We start from the raw sequence: 19,923 nt of genomic DNA on the forward strand, positions 1-19,923 counted from the left end.
TGAGCAGAGTGGCACATCTGGAAGTTTCTTGACTAAGAAGGCACTATAAGACTGTAGCAAAATTATCTGTGGAAATTACTCAAATAGCCCAGAGCATGAGTCAAAAACAGTTCTGCTTATAAGGGGAAGGGGTTGCTGGTACTATCCTGGTATTTAGGAATACAGTTGGAGGAAAGGAAGGGCAGCTGGGGTGAAGATTCCTGTTGAATGCCTCCATTTAATATTTACAAACATACCTGTTAAAAATGAAATCAACATACATACTATTAGGTTACCTTCATCATCAACCATATATAAGATGAGGGATACCTAGCTTGCCAGCAGTACATGTAAAAACGATCTAGGGGTTTTAGTAGACCACAAGCTTAACATGAGTCAATAGTGTGATGCAGCAGCGAAAAAACCTAATGCTAGTCTTGGCTTCATCAACTGAAGTTGAAGGTCCAGATCAAAGGAAGTAATAGTACTGCTCTATTCTGCCTTGGTCAGACCAACCTAAGTTCTGGGCACCAAAATTTAAGGAGCACATTGACAAGCTGGAACATGTGCAGAGGAGGGCAACCAAGATGATCAAGGGTCTGGAAACCAAGTCTTATGAAGGACAGTTTGGGGAGTTGGGCATGTTTAGCCTGGATAAGAGGAGATGGGAGAGGAGATATGATAGCCATCTTCAAATATTTCAAGGGCTATCATATGGAAGATGGAGCAAGCTGGTTTTCTCCTGCTCCAGAAGGTAGGACCCAAACCAGTAAATCAAGTTATGAGAAAGGCGATTCTGACTAAAAATCAGGAAGAACTTTCTGAATGTAAGAGCTGTTTGACAGTGGAATAGACTCCCTCGGAAGGTGGTGGACTCTCCTTCCTTGGAGGTTTTTAAGCAGAGGTTGGATGCCCATCTGCCATGGATTCTTGCATTGCAGGGAGTTGGACTAGATGACCCTTGGGGTCCCTTCCAACGCCACAATCCTTTGATTCTATGATATATAAAAATGCATTATTAAAACATTTTCCAGAGAAGTACATTATCAGCTTGTTTAAATTTCCATTTTTTAATGTTAGTAGAACTTGATCTTGCTTATGAATGCAGGGGGATGGCTAAAGGAAACCATATGCTTAGCAGATGTGGTGCAAAACTGCATGCACAGGCTGCCAATGCTATTTGAGCCAAAGGTTTGCAGCCAATACTATTCCACCATGGGGCCCGTTGCAAGGAGATGTGCCAGTGATAATGCACTGTGCCAGATTGTGTGGGTGTTTCAAGAAAGGGTAAGAGTCCACCAGGGACTACAATAAGGCCAACAGCATTATTTCAATGTCCACACAAGACTGCTGGGGTGACAAGCTACAGTTTCCAGTCCATAACCCTATGCATGGCCACAGTTACCGCCAAAGGAAAAATGATTTAATCAAAATAAAACAAAAAACCCCCCAGAATCCTCTTTCTCCTCTTTATCTTCCAGAAATTGGTAACATGATGAAGGATTCCAAGGAACAAGATTACTGTCACAGGAAGCAATGTGACTCATGAGTCGGGACTGGACAAAAAAAATGTTGCAAGTGTGTTGTGCTAGCTATGAAGTACATCATAAAATTGGATAGTAGCAAAGCCATGATAAATCTGTGATTGTCAGGAAAGAGGGAGGCCATCTTTACACATTAGGAGGGAAAAGTATAGTAAGGAGATGCACCTTTGCCTTTGTCCGCACTCGCCATGAGTTAACCATGGACAGGGGTGAAACTAGGCTTTTTTTTTCACCCAGGTCAAAGACCCAGTTTGGCAACCCCCCACGTGCATTTGAACACACACAGAGCCTCAATGGCATCCCTCTGGAGGCTTCACCTGGGGCAAAAAACCTGTCTAGCCCCCATCCCCTATAGCTGGCTCTGAGCATGGACACTGAAGTGGGAAAGCCATTGTGCACAGAACTTTGTGGAATCAGGGTTCCAGGATCTAGTGAAAGTCTACACACATAGAGGTATACCCATGCAGGCTTCCCTAGCTCAGTGGTCTATGCTAATGCATGTGTGCTGGGGAATCAGGTGTAGTCATAGGACAGAGGTGTGGTCATGCAGCCCATTTCTACACCATGCCATAAGTAATGTGAGAGGGGGGCTGGAGTGTTGACTCACTCTGATGGGCTCATTTCTCCACGATGGTTGCAGACCGTTGAAAGGGACTCAAGTGGAGGTTAACACTGGGTAGCTCTTCACTACAGGAAAGAGACTGCAGACACACCTTGGGATCATGTGCTCACAGTGTGCAAACCCTTCCTTCCTCAGAACAAATACCAGCTTTAATCATAGTTAAGTGATACATCATAACTGAAAAGGCAGTAAACATCCCAGGGTAGAAGTATAGAAATATAAGCCCCCTCTCCCTGCCTGCTTTAACAGCATAGAGTGCCATAGGAGAAGCAGCCAGAAAAACGGACGGACGTTCTCTAACTGGAGAAGAACACATTTTTAAAAGGGAAGCATACCAAGTTGCTAAGTTCATATGCTGAACCAAGGAATTATGAGGCATATTTCTAACTCACAGCCAGACCTCAGTAATAAGCCTGCAAACTGTAGCTGTTCCCAAAGAACAAATATTGCCCCTTTGACAAATATTTTCACATAATCTGTCTTCTTCATGCAGTTGTAGTGCTGCATCCAAAGATCTTTGGCTACTGTACAGTTTTTGCTGCTGGGATGACTTTACTGAAATCACATTATTTAGTTGCTAATGCACATTTCCCCCAAACCAGCTAGCACCAGTATATGTAAGCATTTCAAGCAAACACCAGATACCGTGTCTGTGATGTGACCGGTTACAAGTGCCACAACTCACCCAGATTTATTGAGTGCATGTCCCTTCAGTTTCCAGAAGGCACAGTTGATTGCAAAATCTTCATGCAACCTAGTGCATTCTGACTTGATTATGTCTTCCTTGGCTTAGCCTTTTAATCCATAGGCTTGAGAGACAATTTACTGCTATGAACCACACTCTGTTTTCAATGGGTTTTAAATACTATATAAACATTTATCTTGAAGGCATGGAGCCCTCCCTTGAAGGACTTCACAGTCTGCATTCAGATTGGTTTTCACTGTACTGTACTTATTTGCTTTAGAAAATGCAAACTGCATTTTAAAATGCATAAAATTGCATCAATGCATTTTCAGTTCTAAATGTGTGTTTTTGTGTGTGTGCAGCAAGCTATTGATGCAAAACATTTTATTCCAGCTGGATATCCATATATTTTCCTTATTAGATCAGTTTATACTAGTTTGCCTTAACTTTAGGCATTTAAGAAATTTAAATTCATAATTATAAAAGGTCTCTGGCATTTATCATAGACTTAAGGACTATATTTTTGCATTTTTAATGCATTTGCTGTAGCAAGCAGTTTCTTGTGTACCTTCAGGCAGTTGTTCAAAGACTATGATCAATAATTTGCAAATTAGTCTCTTCTTCAAACACATCAGAAGAAGCAATGTTCTTCTGCCTTTGATTTTCTCTGATCAATGTTTTCAACAGAGATCTCTAAAGTGGTGCTCTATCATGAGTTCTTATTGACAACCTGCCAATACCTAGTTGAAAGTCATGCTGAAGCTGCCAATTTTCATGCTTCCAATGGGAAATTGAGAGATCAGCATGCTCTCCCTATAATGCCCAAATAAAATGGCATGAAGACTAATTTACAGTAAATCTCTTACTCTGTTGCCTTGAAGCTAGGTTTGAAATAAAAGATTCTATCCAGGGCTCACACAAAGGTGCTCATGCCTGGGGAATTCTCCACCCTTTCTCCAAAGCTAGGCACATTTTCTGGAGCTAACCTACAATAAAAGGGCAGTGGAAAGTGGCCCTAGAACAGCGTGTTTCAGTAACTTGTCAATTAACCAACAACTTCACCAGCTTCCATGAGAGCATCTCACCTGGAACATTTTAATGGGTGGAGCTAAAAGGTCCTTGTCCTTATTTTACAATAAGCAACAGCAAATTGTGTTACATGCAATCTGTATTTAGCTTAGCAATGATTCATTGGGGAAGAGCATGGCATTTACACATACCCACAGCAGCCCATGCGATGGTACAATGCAGACAGCCAAGTCACACTGGGAGAGAACCTGGTTTACTTTTCTATTTCTATTTGTACTTGTAATTTATATTTTCCAAACACTTGACTGTAGGTAACTTTTTTTTTTGTTAAATAAAAGCGAGGAAAGTCTTTTTCCATCTCTCTATTATTCTGGAATAGCAACAAGTTGTTTTATTAGTTTATCTTGCCAAAAGCTTCCATGGCATTTATATTTTACTATGAATAGTTACAATATGTTTCATTTATTTTAATATTTCTAGCAATATCAGAGTTCTCTGGGAGTGTTCATAAGCAAGTAGAGAGGGATGAACTGGTAGACACCAAATTCCATGGACTTGCAAAAATTTGTCATAAAGTCCCTCACTGCAGGTTCCCGAGTAAAGTTTGTAGTTGTTGGGAAAGAGACAGGTCCTCTTGTAGATAATCTGGATAAAGAAGGAGCAGTAGAGAGCATCTGGATAAAGAAGGAGCAGTAGAGAGCAGGAATGGCCAGTTATCACAATGAAGAGTTGTAAGAAGTGGGGTCCTGCAAGGACCTGTAGTGGTCATAAATGATCTGGAGTTAGGGATGGATCAGTGAGGCAGCCAAGTCTGCTGAAATCCAAATCACATATACTTCACATATACACTGTGGGGGTCTGAGTTGGCAGTGACTGACCAGGAGACAGATCTTGGTATCATGATATATAAAGATACCAGCTATGATGGTGGTGTACTATCTCCACTGTCAGAGCCAGTATGTTTGTGCAGGGGCGCCGACTTATAAAAAATATTGGGGGAGCCCGCGAAAGCTCATGAATAATAAATAAGCTCATGAATATGCAGATAAAGTGGCGCCGCCTCCTCGTGAGCGAATAGGGGAGAGCATGCTGCGCCTATTAATCAGCTCCGAAGGAAATTGAGTGGAGCTTTTGCTCGGGAGGGAGGGCAGGAGGCATGCAGCCCGACCCTGTGCATTTTGGGCTGGGGGAGGGGCGGCGGTGGCGCTCTGCTGGAGGGGCGCCCGAGATTATTGGGGGGCTCTGCCCCCCCAAACGAATTTTTGAGGGGGCTCGGGCCCCCTCAGGCCCCATGGAGTCGGCGCCTATGTGTTTGTGAAGACCTGGGGAATTCCAGATGGATAGCTTCGCGTAGGCATCTGGTTGGCTACTGTGAGAACAGGTTGCTGAATTAAAAGGTCTGAGACATTAAGAGCTCTTCTTGTGTTTTTATGGATAGCAGATTGATGGTGTTGACCCAGTGTATAATAACTGAGAAGGATGAATCCCATGGAGAACGTGAGGAAAGGGGTAGAAATTTATAGTGCAAGCACATAAATTTCGGTTCCTGCATCTTGAAAAGGATACTAGAAAGCTGGAAAACATGCAGAAAATGGCAACAAAAATGACCAAGGGGCAAAGGGCTGGTATTGACTTATAAAGCAGCCTGTTTTAATATCATAGCTGGGAGATAGAAAGGCAGACAGCACTTTAGCTTTCCCCAAAGTCAATTCAAGTAGCAAAGTTGTGCACACACCATGCAGCAGCTGCTTATACTGTATCTGGCTTTGGATAAAAGACTTGCTGGCTTTAAGTAAAGTCTTGATAAACACAGACATTCACCAAAACACTTAAAACAGCTTATCCAACATTTTGTACAAATTGCTGTTTTCTTTGGAGCAGACTCAAGGCATGAAGCTATATTTACACTAAGATTCCAAATGGTCAGTGGAATTTTCCACAAACATTTTCGATATTTCAAAGGCCAAAACCTTGGTACTTTGAGGCAGTAGCACATCACATTTGGTAACATAGTCACTGGTGAGAAGTTTAATCCTTTGTTTCTTACAGAGAACATGCGGCAAGCATAAGGAGACAATGAACATTTTAATAGGTCAAAAAGCTAAAGCACAGCTCTGAAGTTTAAGTTATACCTCAAGGGTGAAGTTAACAGCCCCCAATAATTTCACTTATTAAATTTACATCTTCACATGGGTGCCAAGAGGTCCATTTGGCTCTAACAAACCAAACAATATCTACAACAACCCAATAAATAATTGTAGTTCTATATTTTTTAATAAATCAAGAATAAACCTTTCCTCCTAGCAGCCATGCTTACAGCTGTCATTTTCAGAAACTAAAAAGACCTGATCTAAACTACTTCCTGTGAATGTTTGAAATAGTTTCATTATCTACCAGCAGTTTCCCACGAAATTTTCATGCTATTATATTGGTGGGCACGTACTCCAACCTGAGCAAGGAGAAGTTCTGAAACTTTGTGTTTTGCCTTCAGTTTTAAACTAGTGGCTACAAAGTTTATTTTCCTTGCTGTTTTAAAGTAAGGTATGATTTTATAATTTAGTTGCATTTTGTTTGGTTGTAAATTTTCTATTATTTAAACCCTGTAAGCTATCCAGAGACCTGCCATTATAGGGTGGCTATAAACATTTGTGTGGAAGACATTACACAGCAAAGGGTGTTGTTACCACTAGAAAGTCCAGTTCTATGTTACTATGCTTCTCACTACTGAAGAATCGAGTGTTTGGAGCAAGGCTCCCCAATGTTCTTAAGAATAGCAGGGTATGTTCGTTTCAGTAACATTGCTCACATATAGAACACAGAGAACACAATCAAAAGACCACATGGGTTTACCATATGGGATCGTCTTCAACATACATAAAGCTGTATGAAGCTGGCATGCCAAGTTAGACTCTTGGATCATCTAATCAAGTGGGTCCCAGATATTTGGAGCAGAATACAAACAGAAACTAGCACAGCCTCTGGCATTAATACAGCACGACCTATTCACTTCCCCTGTCAAAAAGGGCAGGTTGCCATGTTCCGCACCAGCTGCAACCTTGAACCATCTTCAAGGGGAGTGTCACAAAACATGTAGCATAGTGGCAGCCTTCGTTTTCCTCATAGTTGGTTGAAACAACCAATTCACAACTGGATCTGCTTTAATATATCTTTTGCACTGCAAAGAACATTTGGTTGGAAATCACGACCATTGGGGCGGGGGGAAACCCACACCAAAAAAAAAGCACACACATCTTTACCATTGAGAACAACTGACTTGTTGTAACACATTTTATTGGCAGCCAACCAGTACTTTCCTCAAATACAAATAACAGTGTTCTTTGAGGAGGACAACTGTCAAGCAAAGACTGCCAAAAAGGACGATAATCCAAGAAAACGATTAGGCCTTTCTATACAAAACAGAAGAAACAGTAAGTGTTTATAATGAGAAAGCTTTCAGTTCACCCAACAATATTTTAGGCCACAGGGCTATCTTAAAAGATATTTAAATCCACTATGTTGTAGCTGAACATAGTTCTGAAGTTACGCACAATAGGTAACCTCAAAGACTTTAAAACTAGCCTGGAAGACCTAAATGCTACCTAGTTTTTCATTTTCAAGAGAACACTTGAGAGACAGCCAGCACTTGATTCCTACGTCACATGAAAGCAGAGCGCATGTAACACTTAGCAAAAGTCTTGAGGTACAAAGTGTACTAGAAACATTTCACATTTTCTACAGTGATGTTCCCAAAGACTTTGGCATAAATACGCTTTTCCATACTCTTCTGTCTCTTGCACATATCAAAGAACATAAACACATGCAAACCGCACACATAATGGAAAGCTATTAATATGCTCTCAGAAAAAGCTCGCATTAAAATTCCCTGTCCCAAGAGACTCTTTATAATACATACTGTGACATTCAGAAATATTTACAATGAGTTTGTAATTATTAAGTAGATGGAACACAAGTTTAAAGGAATTGGTGTAACAGGCCTAACAGAATATCCAGTCAACTAATCTACATTTATTTACTGGCAAACAAGTGTTATACCAAATATAAACTATGATTGTTCATAAGATTCTAGTTTATAATTGAAAGAGGCGGAGGAGAGATGGAGAAACAACTGCTATCGGACAAAGCAGAAATGGCAGCAACGCTCTAAGAAAACAGATGTTATATCAGGCCAAAGACCAGCATCCTATTCTCACATTGGCCATCCAGATGCCTGTGGGAAACTCACAAGAAGCATTAGAACACAACAGCACTCTGCCCTCCAGTGGCTTCCAGCAACTGGCATTCAGAAGCATGACTAACTGTGGAGGCAGAGTACAGTTATCATGGCCACAGCTATCCTAGCTCTCTCCTCCATAAATTTGTCAATGCTATTTTGAAATTATGCAAGTTTGTGGCCACTACTGCTTCCTGTGGGAGTGAGTTCCCTAGTTTAACTATGTGCTGTGTGAATAAGTACAGTGGTTCCTCAGGTTAAGAACTTAATTCGTTCTGGGGGTCCGTTCTTAACCTGAAACTGTTCTTAACCTGAGATACCACTTTAGCTAATGGGGCCTCCCACTGCCACAGCGCCACCACCGCACAATTTCTGTTCTCATCCTGAAGCAAAGTTCTTAACGCAAGGTACTATTTCTGGGTTAGCAGAGTCTGTAACCTGAAGCATCTGTAACCCGAGGTACCACTGTACTGGCATAGCCTTTTCCACCTAAAGTCTGTCCTGAATCTTCCAATGTTCACCTTTATGCTGAATGTCCAATAGTTCTAGTGGACAATGAGACATTCAGTTCACTGAAGCCTGCTAACTTCATTAAGCTATAGTTTGTAATCATAAACAACCATAAACATAATGGGACTCACTTCTGAGTAAATCTGTTTAGAATTGCATTGTAAATTTGTGGTAAAAGGTAAAGGTAAAGGTACCCCTGCCCGAACGGGCCAGTCTTGACAGACTCTGGGGTTTGTGCGCCCATCTCACATCTATTGGCCGGGGGCCAGCGCTGTCCGGAGACACTTCCGGGTCACGTGGCCAGCGTGACAACGCTGCTCTGGCGAGCCAGAGCCGCACACGGAACGCCGTTTACCTTCCCGCTGGTAAGCGGTACCTATTTATCTACTTGCCCCCGGGGGTGCTTTCGAACTGCTAGGTTGGCAGGCGCTGGGACCGAGCAGCGGGAGCGCACCCCGCCGCGGGGATTCGAACCGCCGACCTTTCGATCGGCAAGCCCTAGGCGCTGAGGCTTTAGCCCACAGCGCCACCCGCGTCCCGGAGAAATTTGTGGTATGTGGCCACAAATTAAGATTCTTCTGTCAAAACATTCTATCATCTATCTTTCTATCTATCTATCTATCTATCTATCTATCTATCTATCTATCTATCTATCATCTATCTATCTATCTATCTATCTATCTATCTATCTAATGCACATACTGTATTGAATAATGAAAGGAATAAACTACAGAACTGCAGGCAAATGACTATTAATTTTCACTTTTATAAACTCATACTATAAACTGTATTTTTATTTAAATGAGATATTGATTTACTTCCCTTTTTATGTTCAAGACAGCTTATATCAAAAACACCACAAGATAAAAACAAAACAAAAGCAACTAGAAAAGGCCAAACCACTAAAAATATTCAGCCACCAAAAAAATTCCATAGCCTCATCAAATCAGCATCCAAAAGCCATTTAAACCAGCAAGTTTTACAGTCTCAAGGGAAGCCTGGTGTAATTGCAACAAATGGTCTGCTTCCACGTTACTTGAGAGACCACCTTATCCTTTATATAACTAGTAGTTCACTGTGGTCTGCAAGAGATTTTCTTCTGAGGTTCAAAACTGATCGCAAACTCACTCCACAGTAATACAGAGCAGAGCTTGTAGTGTGGCTGCCCCTGCTCTACAAAACAGTGTTTCTGCCACATGACATAGACATCCACTACCTGCACTTTCCAGAAAGAATTGAAGACATTTTGTTCTGGCAAGCTTTCCTGGCTGGAAGCATAGGTCTCTGCCACAGTTGCCTCCTTTTATTGTTTTTCGGTTCATTTGCTGTTATTTTCTATGCCGTTTCTAACCTGCTTTTTATTATATTGCGTGCATCACCTTAAAACATATATGTGGAAAGCTACTGATTAATTATTATTATCTCCATTGCAACTGAACTGGAATGTTTTACACATAAGCATTTCATTTTAAAAAAACTCATTATAACATTTTATGCCTGTTATTAGATTTCTATCTAAATATTTAGAAATTTTGCAACATGCCAGCATTGAGGTAATTTTCTTTTCCAATAAATTATGTGCATTTCCTGGGCCAAAGTAAGCATATAGTTTAAGGGGCAGAGTAGCCTAATATCATTAAGGGGTTCCAAGAAATGGTCCCCCATGGTAACCACATAATCCTGTGAAGTAGGTTGGGAAGAGAGATAGTAGCCAGCCCAAGGTGACTCTGGCTGAGTAGGGATTGGAGCATGCGTCTCCTTGCTTCAACTCCCATATTCTAAGAATGGTTTGACTATATAGTGGTACCTCGGGTTACAGATCTTTCAGGTTACAGACTCTGCTAACCCAGAAATAGTACCTCGGGTTAAGAACTTTGCTTCAGGGTGAGGACAGAAATCGTGTGGCGGTGGGAGGCTCCATTAGCTAAAGTGGTACCTCAGGTTAAGAACAGTTTCAGGTTAAGAATGGACCTCCAGAACGAATTAAGTTCTTAACCTGAGGTACCACTGTATGTCCAGTTACTATATGTCCTTAGCTGATTTATGGTATAGTAATGCAGCCCAAGTACCACTATGTGTTATTTTATAAATCACTTGATACTCCATATTCAAAATCTACTAAAACAGAGATTGGGATGAGTCAGAGAAATCAAGAAAGTTAAACCACAACTATCCAAATGCTTCTGAACAACTTTGCCTCACTTTAAATGCCAGAGTTAACTAATTCATTTCTGACTTAACACATCTACAATGGTACCTCTGGTTACGAACGCTTCTGGTTACTAGCTCCGCTAACCCAGAAGTAGCTGCTCCTGGTTGCAAATTTTGTCCCAGGATGCGAACAGAAATCTTGTGCTGGGGCACGCGTGCGTGCAGCGGGAGACTCCATTAGCGAAAGCGCGCCTCAGGTTAAGAACGGTTTTGGGTTAAGAACGGACCTCCAGAACGAATTAAGTTCGTAACCAGAGGTACCACTGTATTTGTATTTACAGTGGTACCTCGGGTTACAGATGATTCAGGTTACAGACTCCGCTAACCCAAAAATAGTACCTCGGATTACAAACTTTGCTTCAGAATGAGAACAGAAATTGTGCAGCGGCAGCGCAGCAGGCCTCATTAGCTAAAGTCTTGCTTCAGGTTAAGAACAGTTTCAGGTTAAGAATGGACCTCCAGAACGAATTAAGTTCTTAACCCAAGGTACCATTGTATTTTGAATGGTTATATCCAGCTTTATAGCCTGAGTGGCTCCCAAAGATTACAAAAATAAAAATCACACCTAAATCTAGTACAGGAACATAAATTATATGGCGTTCACAGAGAAACAGGATTATTCAGGCAGCATTTTGCATCCTGCTCTTCCAGGCAACTCCTATCAAAGTCTGCTGGCACAAAGGATCTCGTTCAGCAGTCTGGCCTTTCTGGGAGATGCCAGGCAAGAGCTTTCACCAAGGGCCTCTGAGAAGGTAGTGGGGCAGAGCCACTTAGCAACAAAATGTGATCAAAACATAAACATATAATGTAACATCCAGCTCCAGATAAGAGAATGTGGAAGTACAATATATCTGCAGAGAGTCTGAAATCTAGCAGAAGCAAAGCTACGAAGTTCAATAGATTGACTTTATGAAAGACTTAAGAATTCAGAACTTACTAAGTATCTCTCTTCTTGTCTCATGCTTGGGGTGCGGATCATGTGGTTCTGCTCCCCTCTCCAATCTCCAAAGCGGCGGAAAAAGTAGTTGGATAAAAAACGGTTGATGGGATCTCTAATAATATTGATGTATACTGGTTGGTCTCCTCCAAACCTGGACAACAGAAACAAAGAAAAATCAAATCACAGACAGCCATGTCAAAAAATGTAAAACTTCAGTATCTGAGGAGGTTGTTTCTTGCATTTTAAAAAATAAATAAAATTACAACTACAATATTATTTCTGAAGCCACAAGTATAAGGCTTTTCTGTCCCTTAAAGCAGGGGTTAAATACTACACATTAGAAAAAGCACACTGTAATCTGGCATCTTAGTATTAGAAAAGCACACTGTAATCAACAAAATTTATTTTACTGAAGCTTACTAGGGAATCTCATCTTACTGATGATAAATCACATGGTTGTCAGTTTGACTTTAATCAAGTTTCTGTGTACCTCATATTATATAGCAGTATTCAAAGGCACTATTTATTTTATTTTTAAAACTGTACATCAAAGAAAGTGTTTACTGTATTTATATTCTGCTTTTATGTAGGACTCCCAGTGGTTTTGATAGTCAGGTCCATCCACATCTACTTAGTTTCAATACTGTTTCTCGCATTCCTAGACCATCCACCAGGCTTGTAGTGACAACAGTTAAAATCACAAGTGTGTTTCAAACAGTAAATCTTTGAAAAATGGGAGGGGGGGATGTTAATGCTTGTGCTTTCAAAGAAAGTATTTTCCTTATCCTTTTGTGTGTTGGAAGAATAAATGTACTTTTCAATGAACCAGTTCAAGCTGAAGGGAACCACTGAATTGTTAGCACAAAGAATTGTCAGCATTCCTCCTCCTAAAAAACAGCAGCCCATATGCATCAAGATAAAATATAAGGAAACGGCTAAGAATGAGAGCAATATTGAAATCCCAAGACCTGAGACATCCTGCAAAATATGACAATAAAATCTCAAACTGCTGAAAATCTCAAGTTCAATATCACACTTAACCCAGGACAATGACAGTCTGAAAATATAGCACCAATTCTGGCACAACTGCACTGGCTACCAATTGGTTCCCAAGCTCAATGCAAAGTGCTGGTTTTGACCTTATTATCATCTGTACTAAAAGGATAAGGCTGCAATCTAGGGCTATCATATTACAAGATCAACCTTGGTTTCTCCATTCCCAGTTATGGAGTAGAAACACTTCCCTGTTATATACAAGACTTTCCCACCCCGCACCCAGCACTGGGAACCCCACAGATGCATAGCACACCATCCAATTTAATTTTCACATCTGTTTTCTGTCCACCAGGAGAACTCCATACTGTTATTCCATCACAACAATGTCACGAGGAAGGTTAGCTGGAGAGCCATGACTTCCCCAGTACAGGAAGCATCATATATGTTATGCCTATGGCTATCATGCGTTTAAACCAGCCAACCAGGTTTGGACCATAGCTTGGTCGTTCCATAGCTAGAGATGGGAAGAAGGAACATGGATTTCCTCGTTTTGTTTTCCTAGGCCTGCTGCTGCTATGCCCAGTTCTTCTCTTCTCGCTCTTTTTCAGCCAAGCTCACCGCTTCCAAGCTGAGTCACATACTTGCTTCTCCACTAAAGCAGTCTGTGTAGCAAAGAGACCTTGTCTCCACATAATTCAGCACCTTGGCAGGGCTTTAAAAGTAATGATGCCTGCTCTGCGTGTGCAAACCACTATTTTAAGTTTTCCACCATGTTCCAGAGCAACTCCCTGCTGGTGATATTGTGGGAAGCTTATGATGGCAGCTTTGTAGCTACTTGCAGCCACTGTTGGTTTCTATTTCCCTCACTGAGCAGCAACTGCAGTCACAAGACATTGTTTTGCATTCCACAGTCCAAGTTACTGTTGGATTCCCACGGGAATGGGAGACTGGATGTGATGTACACTGGTTTCCTGTTTTTCACTGTTCTCTCGGTTTCTTTGTTAGAGAGACGGTTGCTTCTCTGCTCTCACAGAGGCAAGATGCATGTTTGTATTCTCTCAGCATAGAGTGTAAATAAAGTTAAGAATGTGGCACATACTGCTTATCCTTCTGCTGTGTGGACTACTCTGCTTGGGCTCAAGATAAGACGAGCCTGTATCAGCTTCAGATGGGCCGAAGCTGGTCAAAATCTCACAGCCACTACTACTAGGCATGCTTACTAACTGATGTAGGAAAGGGCTCACCAGAGGGCACTTTCCCATGGGAATCCTCAAACCTAGAGCCAAGAAGAGCAATCCCTATCTGTAGAAGATTTCCATACAAACCTGCAGCACCCTGTGGTCTTCAACAAAGCTTATTCCAGATTTATGTGCTGCATTTGCAGCTAACTTAGAACCATGTAGTAGCATACCCTTAAATGCAATGGTAGACTCTCCTGCGTGAGTGCCTGAGGGCCCTGCTCTTGCCACTTACCATCTGGCTTGGGGCGGGGCCTGGGGCCTCACAAGGACTGCTCTGCTGCCCAGGAAGACTCCCCTGTGGTGAGTGCCTGAGGGCCCTGCTCTTGCCACTTACCATCTGGCTTGGGGCGGGGCCTGGGGCCTCACAAGGACTGCTCTGCTGCCCAGGAAGACTCTCCTGCGTGAGTGCCTGAGGGCCCTGCTCCTTCTTGCCACTTACCACCTGGCCTAGGGAGGGCCTGACAGGCCTCACAAGGACTGCTCCTGCCACTTACTATCTGGCCCAGGGTGGGGCCTCACAAGGATGGTTGTTGCCATTGATGCTGCTACTGCCCAGGAGGACCCGGAGGAGTGCAGAGCCCTTTTTAACATGTTTTGTTTTGTTTTTGTTTTTTAATATTTCCTTTCCTTTTCGATTCTATATATGGGGTGGGATGGATGTTTGGGTGGGCTGGGGAATTTGTTAGATTTTGATGAATTTGTAATTTTAGCAGTTTTTGTTTGTATTGTTGTATTGTTTTCTGGGTTGTTTTTGTTTTTTGTTTTTACTGTTTTAAGGTTTTATTGTTCTAGGCTGCGAAAGAATAATATTAATTGCCATCAATGGAGGCCACTATGAGGCCTGGGATTGCTACCGTGGAGGGGCGAGGGAGGTATGGCGGTGGGGGCAGATGTTACAGGCGAAGGGGATCGAGATATGGATACGCTCGTACCCTTTCCAATCTGCGCCCCATCCCGAGGGACGAGGGTAGGGTGAGCAAGGATTACTCACCTCCGTCACTGGTGCTGTGCAATGCCAGGTCTATAGGCAATAAAACCGCCACCCTGCGAGATTTCTTTATCTCGCAGGGGGTCGACCTGGCTTGTGTGACGGAGACCTGGGTGCGCGAAGGGGCAACAGTTACCTTACGAGAGATGGCGCCCCCGGGTTTCTCTGTCCTCCACCAGTCGCGGACTGTGGGCCGGGGGGGAGGGGTGGCATTATTAATCCGGGAAGATTGTCCTTTCAGGGCTCTACCATCGCCATCGATCCCCGGCATTGAATGTGTTGGCCTAGTGTGGGGCTCCGAGGAGAGCTTGGCTGTCTGGCTGGTGTACCGGCCACCTAGCGCACCAGCAGCCACCCTGTCAAGCCTGCTGGAGGCGGTGGCCGGCTGGGCCTTGGAGTTCCCTAACCTATTGGTATTGGGGGACTTCAACATCCATGCCGATGCCACTCCCTCCTCACAGGCTCTGGACCTGGTGTCTTCCATGGCGACACTAGGGCTCTCCCAGTTTGTTTCGGGCCCCACACATCAAGCAGGCCACACGCTGGATTTGATCTTTGGCGTCGGTATAGATGTGATCATGTCTCCTCCGACGAAGGTGCCATGGTCTGATCACTACGCTCTGAAAGCCAGGATTGACTTTCCACCCCCACCCTGCTTAGGTGGCGAGCCAATTTGGGCTCGCCCGCAGAGGCTGATGGACCCCGAGAGATTCCGCCAAGCCTTGCGGGACCTTGCTCCCCCTGGCGACTCATTGACTGAGCTTGTTGAGGGCTGGAATGCCCAGCTCCAGGCAGCCATCGATGAGATCGCACCTAAGCGCCCTCTGCGACCCCGCAGAAACCGGGCTCCCTGGTTTACCGAGGAGCTTCGGAAAATGAAGCGGGACCTCAGACGGCTAGAGCGAGTATGGCGGGGTGCCCGTGACGGAGCCTCAAGAACATCTTATAGGGCTTTTATGAAAACCTACGAGATGGCGGTGAAGGCTGCTAAGAAGTCATACTTCTCGGCCTCCATTGCATCCGCTAGCTCTCGCCCAGCGCAATTATTTAGCATAATCAGGTCTTTAACGTCCCTTGAGGGACAGCCAAATTTAAATAACAAATTGACACACGGCTGTGAGGCATTTGCGAGCTTTTTTGCGGAGAAGGTCTTGTCGCTCCGCCATGACCTCCCTGCCAATTTGGATACAATAAAGGAACTGGAGGCCCCTCGACTGTCCTCGGGTCCAGTATTGGACCACTTCGACCAGATATCCCCAGCCGATGTGGACAGACTCCTCCGAGCTGGAAAGCCCACCACTTGTTCTCTCGACCCGTGCCCGTCTTGGCTGATTAGAGCGTGTCCAGACGAGGTGCGGGCCCTCCTGGGGAATATCATCAATTTGTCCCTTGGCACGGGGACATTCCCAGGGGAACTGAAGGAGGCAGTGGTGCGCCCGCTCTTAAAGAAAACATCATTAGATCCTTTAGATCTATCCAATTACCGCCCGGTTTCGAATCTTCCGTTCCTGGGTAAGGTGATTGAGAGAGCGGTTGCTGAACAGCTTGGTGGGTTTCTGGATGAAACATTGGCTCTGGATCCATTCCAGTCTGGCTTCCGCGCTGGTCATGGGACCGAGACGGCTCTGGTCGCCCTAACAGATGACCTTCGTAGACAGCTGGATCGAGGCGGGTCAGGGCTGCTGATTCTTTTAGATCTATCAGCAGCTTTCGACATGGTCGATCACGAACTTTTGGACCACCGCCTTACCGACGTGGGGATCCAGGGCACAGTCCTTCAATGGCTGCGCTCGTTTCTCTCTGGTCGGGGACAGAGGGTGGCGCTTGGGGGGGAATTGTCATCGCGCCACTCCTTGGTGTGTGGAGTACCTCAGGGCGCGATACTCTCCCCGATGCTTTTCAACATCTTTATGCGCCCCCTCGCCCAGCTTGTTCGGAGTTTTGGGCTGGGTTGTCATCAGTATGCCGATGACACCCAACTCTATCTGTTGATGGATGGCCATCCTGACTCGGCCCCAGACACACTGACCAGATGTTTGGAAGCTGTGGCTGGATGGTTACGTGGGAGCCGGTTGAAGCTAAATCCTTCGAAGACAGAGGTCCTGTGGCTGGGACGGGGCGATATGGGATTGGGGGGGCAACTCCCATCTCTTGCGGGGGCGCAATTAGTGCCAGCACCGTCCGTTAAGAGTTTGGGTGTAATCTTCGACACCTCCCTTTCCATGGAGGCGCAGATTGCAGCTATAACAAAGGCGGCATTTTTCCATCTCCGCCAAGCTAAGCAGTTGGCTCCTTACCTCTCTCGCCCTGACCTAGCCACTGTGATCCACGCGACGGTCACCTCCAGACTGGATTATTGTAACTCGCTCTACGTGGGGCTGCCCTTGAGACTGACCCAGAAACTCCAGCGGGTGCAGAATGCTGCAGCGAGACTCCTTACGAGGTCTTCGCTGCGAGATCACATTCACCCGGTGCTATACCAGCTGCACTGGCTCCCGGTGGAGTACAGGATCAGGTTTAAGGTGCTGGTTTTAACCTTTAAAGCCCTATATGGCCTAGGACCCTCGTACCTACGGGACCGCCTCTCCTGGTATGCCCCACAGAGAAACCTACGGTCTTCAAATAAAAACATCTTGAAGGTCCCAGGCCACAGAGAAGTTAGGCTGGCCTCAACTAGAGCCAGGGCCTTTTCGGCTGTGGCTCCGATCTGGTGGAACACTCTGTCACAAGAGACCAGGGCCCTGCGGGACTTGACATCCTTCCGCAGGGCCTGCAAGACAGAGCTGTTCCACCAGGCCTTTGGCCAGGGCACAGCCTGACTCCCTCCCTCGGCAATCTTCGCAGAGCTCTGGCCCAATGGTTGCTAGTGGCTTGAATTAATTAATTTTTATAATGAATGATTTTAGAATGTTGTTTATGTTGTACCTTTGTACTGTTTTATTGTTGTTAGCCGCCCTGAGCCCGGCTTCGGCTGGGGAGGGCGGGATATAAATAAAATTTATTATTATTATTATTATTATTATTAGCAATATGTGTGGGGTGTTTTTTTTTAAAAGAGTACTGATCACTAGTTAATCTGCTTTTCTTCAAACAGCAAAACTCTATTTCAAGAAGGCTGGAGCATTAGTTAAACATTGCACAGGTGTGACAAGTTATCCTTGGAAAGAAAGTCTTCAGTGCAACCCAAGAGTTCTTATTTATTTGAATGGAAGCACTGTTAAAATTTAGCCACAATATCCAAATTACAGTACCAATTAAATGAGTGAAAAGTAACACAGTGCTGGTTTGCTTGTATTTTCCACAAAGGGCGACTCCTTTACCCACTAAGTAAAGTGTTTTTTTCTTGTAGTGAAATTAAAAAAAAACTTGTGGGAACTAACTAAGCCAATGTATGTACATTTTGTATGCAAGACCAAGAACTGAAGTTAAGCAAAAACATCTTAACTTAGTTTTTGTATCCTTAAGATAAAACAATTTGCACTCTAATTTGTCTATTGGGTTATGCTTTAAATGATTTTAATGTAAACTATATGTTTACCTGTACAAAACCACAAAAAATGAAAAAAACCACACCCATATGTGGCCAAATTTACTAGTTTGGCTCCCCTGTCCTCCTTTTGTATACTACAAGAGGAGGTTCAAAGCATCCACTTTCATATACAGGCTACAGTTTCCTATGACATATGGACTGTAGATGCTATGGTATTTTAAAATTATCCTTAGTGATCACAAATCAGGATCAAACTGCTTCTTCAGATCATGGTTGTTCTTACTAACTGTAGTAAAAGCGAAACGAAAGAAGTGCCATGGTCAGATCACTTCCTGGTGCAACTGGACTTCTCTGCGACCCATCCCCTCTGCAGGGAGGTGGGACCAATTCGGATGGTCCGCCCCCGCCACTTAATGGATCCAAATGGTTTCCAGAGAGTGGTAGGGGATGCTTTATCCCATGTTGATGGCCTTTCAGCTGATTCCCTGGTGGCCCGCTGGAATGTGGAGTTAACCAGTGCTATTGACTGTTTGGCTCCGAAGTGCCCTCTCCGATTGCATGGAGCCCGGACAGCCCCGTGGTTTTCCACGGATCTGAGGGCAATGACACAATCGTTGAGACGGCTAGAGCGCCGATGGCGGATAACTCATTCCGAATCTGACCGGACACAGGTTAGAGCTCAACGTCGAGCCTACCAAGTGGCGATAGCGACGACGAAGAAGAATTTCTTCACCGCCTCTATTGCATCTGCAGAAAACAGCAGCAGGAGACTTTTTCAGGTGGTTCACAATTTAGCGGAACCACCTGCAACATCGGGGCCCAGTACGGGCCACATGTTCTCCTGCAATGATTTTGCAAAGTTTTTTGCAGATAAAATCGCTCAGATTCGGGAAGAAGTAGACTCCACCGTGGGAGCAGGGCCGGGGCGGGAGAGTGCAAGAGTTCTGTCTGGTCAAGTTGAGTGGGATCAATTCCAATCTGTTACCTCCGAGGATGTGGACAGGCTGCTTGGACGAGTGAAACCAACCACCTGTCTCCTGGATCCTTGCCCATCCTGGCTTATAAAAGCTAGCCGGGAAGGACTGGGCGATGGTCTTCGTGGGGTGGTGAATGCTTCCCTCCGTGAGGGAGCCTTCCCAGACCCGCTGAAAGAGGCGGTTATTAAACCGCTTCTTAAAAAACCATCTTTAGATGCGGCCACGATGGCCAACTATCGCCCAGTCTCAAATATTCCATTCCTGGGCAAGGTGATTGAGCGAGCGGTTGCCGAACAACTCCAGGCACGCCTGGAAGAAGCGGACCATTTGGATCCCTTCCAGTCGGGATTCAGGCCTCATCATGGGACTGAAACTGCCTTGGTCGCACTGGTTGATGATCTCCGGCAGGCTAGGGACAAAGGTGAGAGCTGTTTCCTAGTTCTGCTGGATCTCTCAGCGGCGTTTGATACCATCGACCAT

At 44.4% G+C, this 19,923-nt stretch overlaps 2 protein-coding genes across 3 annotated transcripts in view; one reads left to right on the forward strand and one right to left on the reverse strand.

The window, feature by feature from the left end:
* LOC309528111 (uncharacterized protein) overlaps positions 1-19,923 on the forward strand; it is a 103,812-nt gene that overhangs the window by 80,144 nt on the left and 3,745 nt on the right. The window lies entirely within an intron of this gene.
* Positions 1-19,923, reverse strand: part of UST (uronyl 2-sulfotransferase) — a 117,780-nt gene that overhangs the window by 34,824 nt on the left and 63,033 nt on the right. For both annotated transcript variants that reach the window (XM_082215301.1, XM_082215302.1), the window contains exon 5: positions 11,749-11,902. In XM_082215301.1, the coding sequence (XP_082071427.1) occupies positions 11,749-11,902 (154 nt within the window). The remainder of the gene's footprint in view (positions 1-11,748; positions 11,903-19,923) is intronic.

This window comes from Podarcis vaucheri, assembly GCF_965113315.1.
Source record: "Podarcis vaucheri genome assembly, chromosome: 3".
Lineage (NCBI taxonomy): Eukaryota > Metazoa > Chordata > Lepidosauria > Squamata > Lacertidae > Podarcis > Podarcis vaucheri.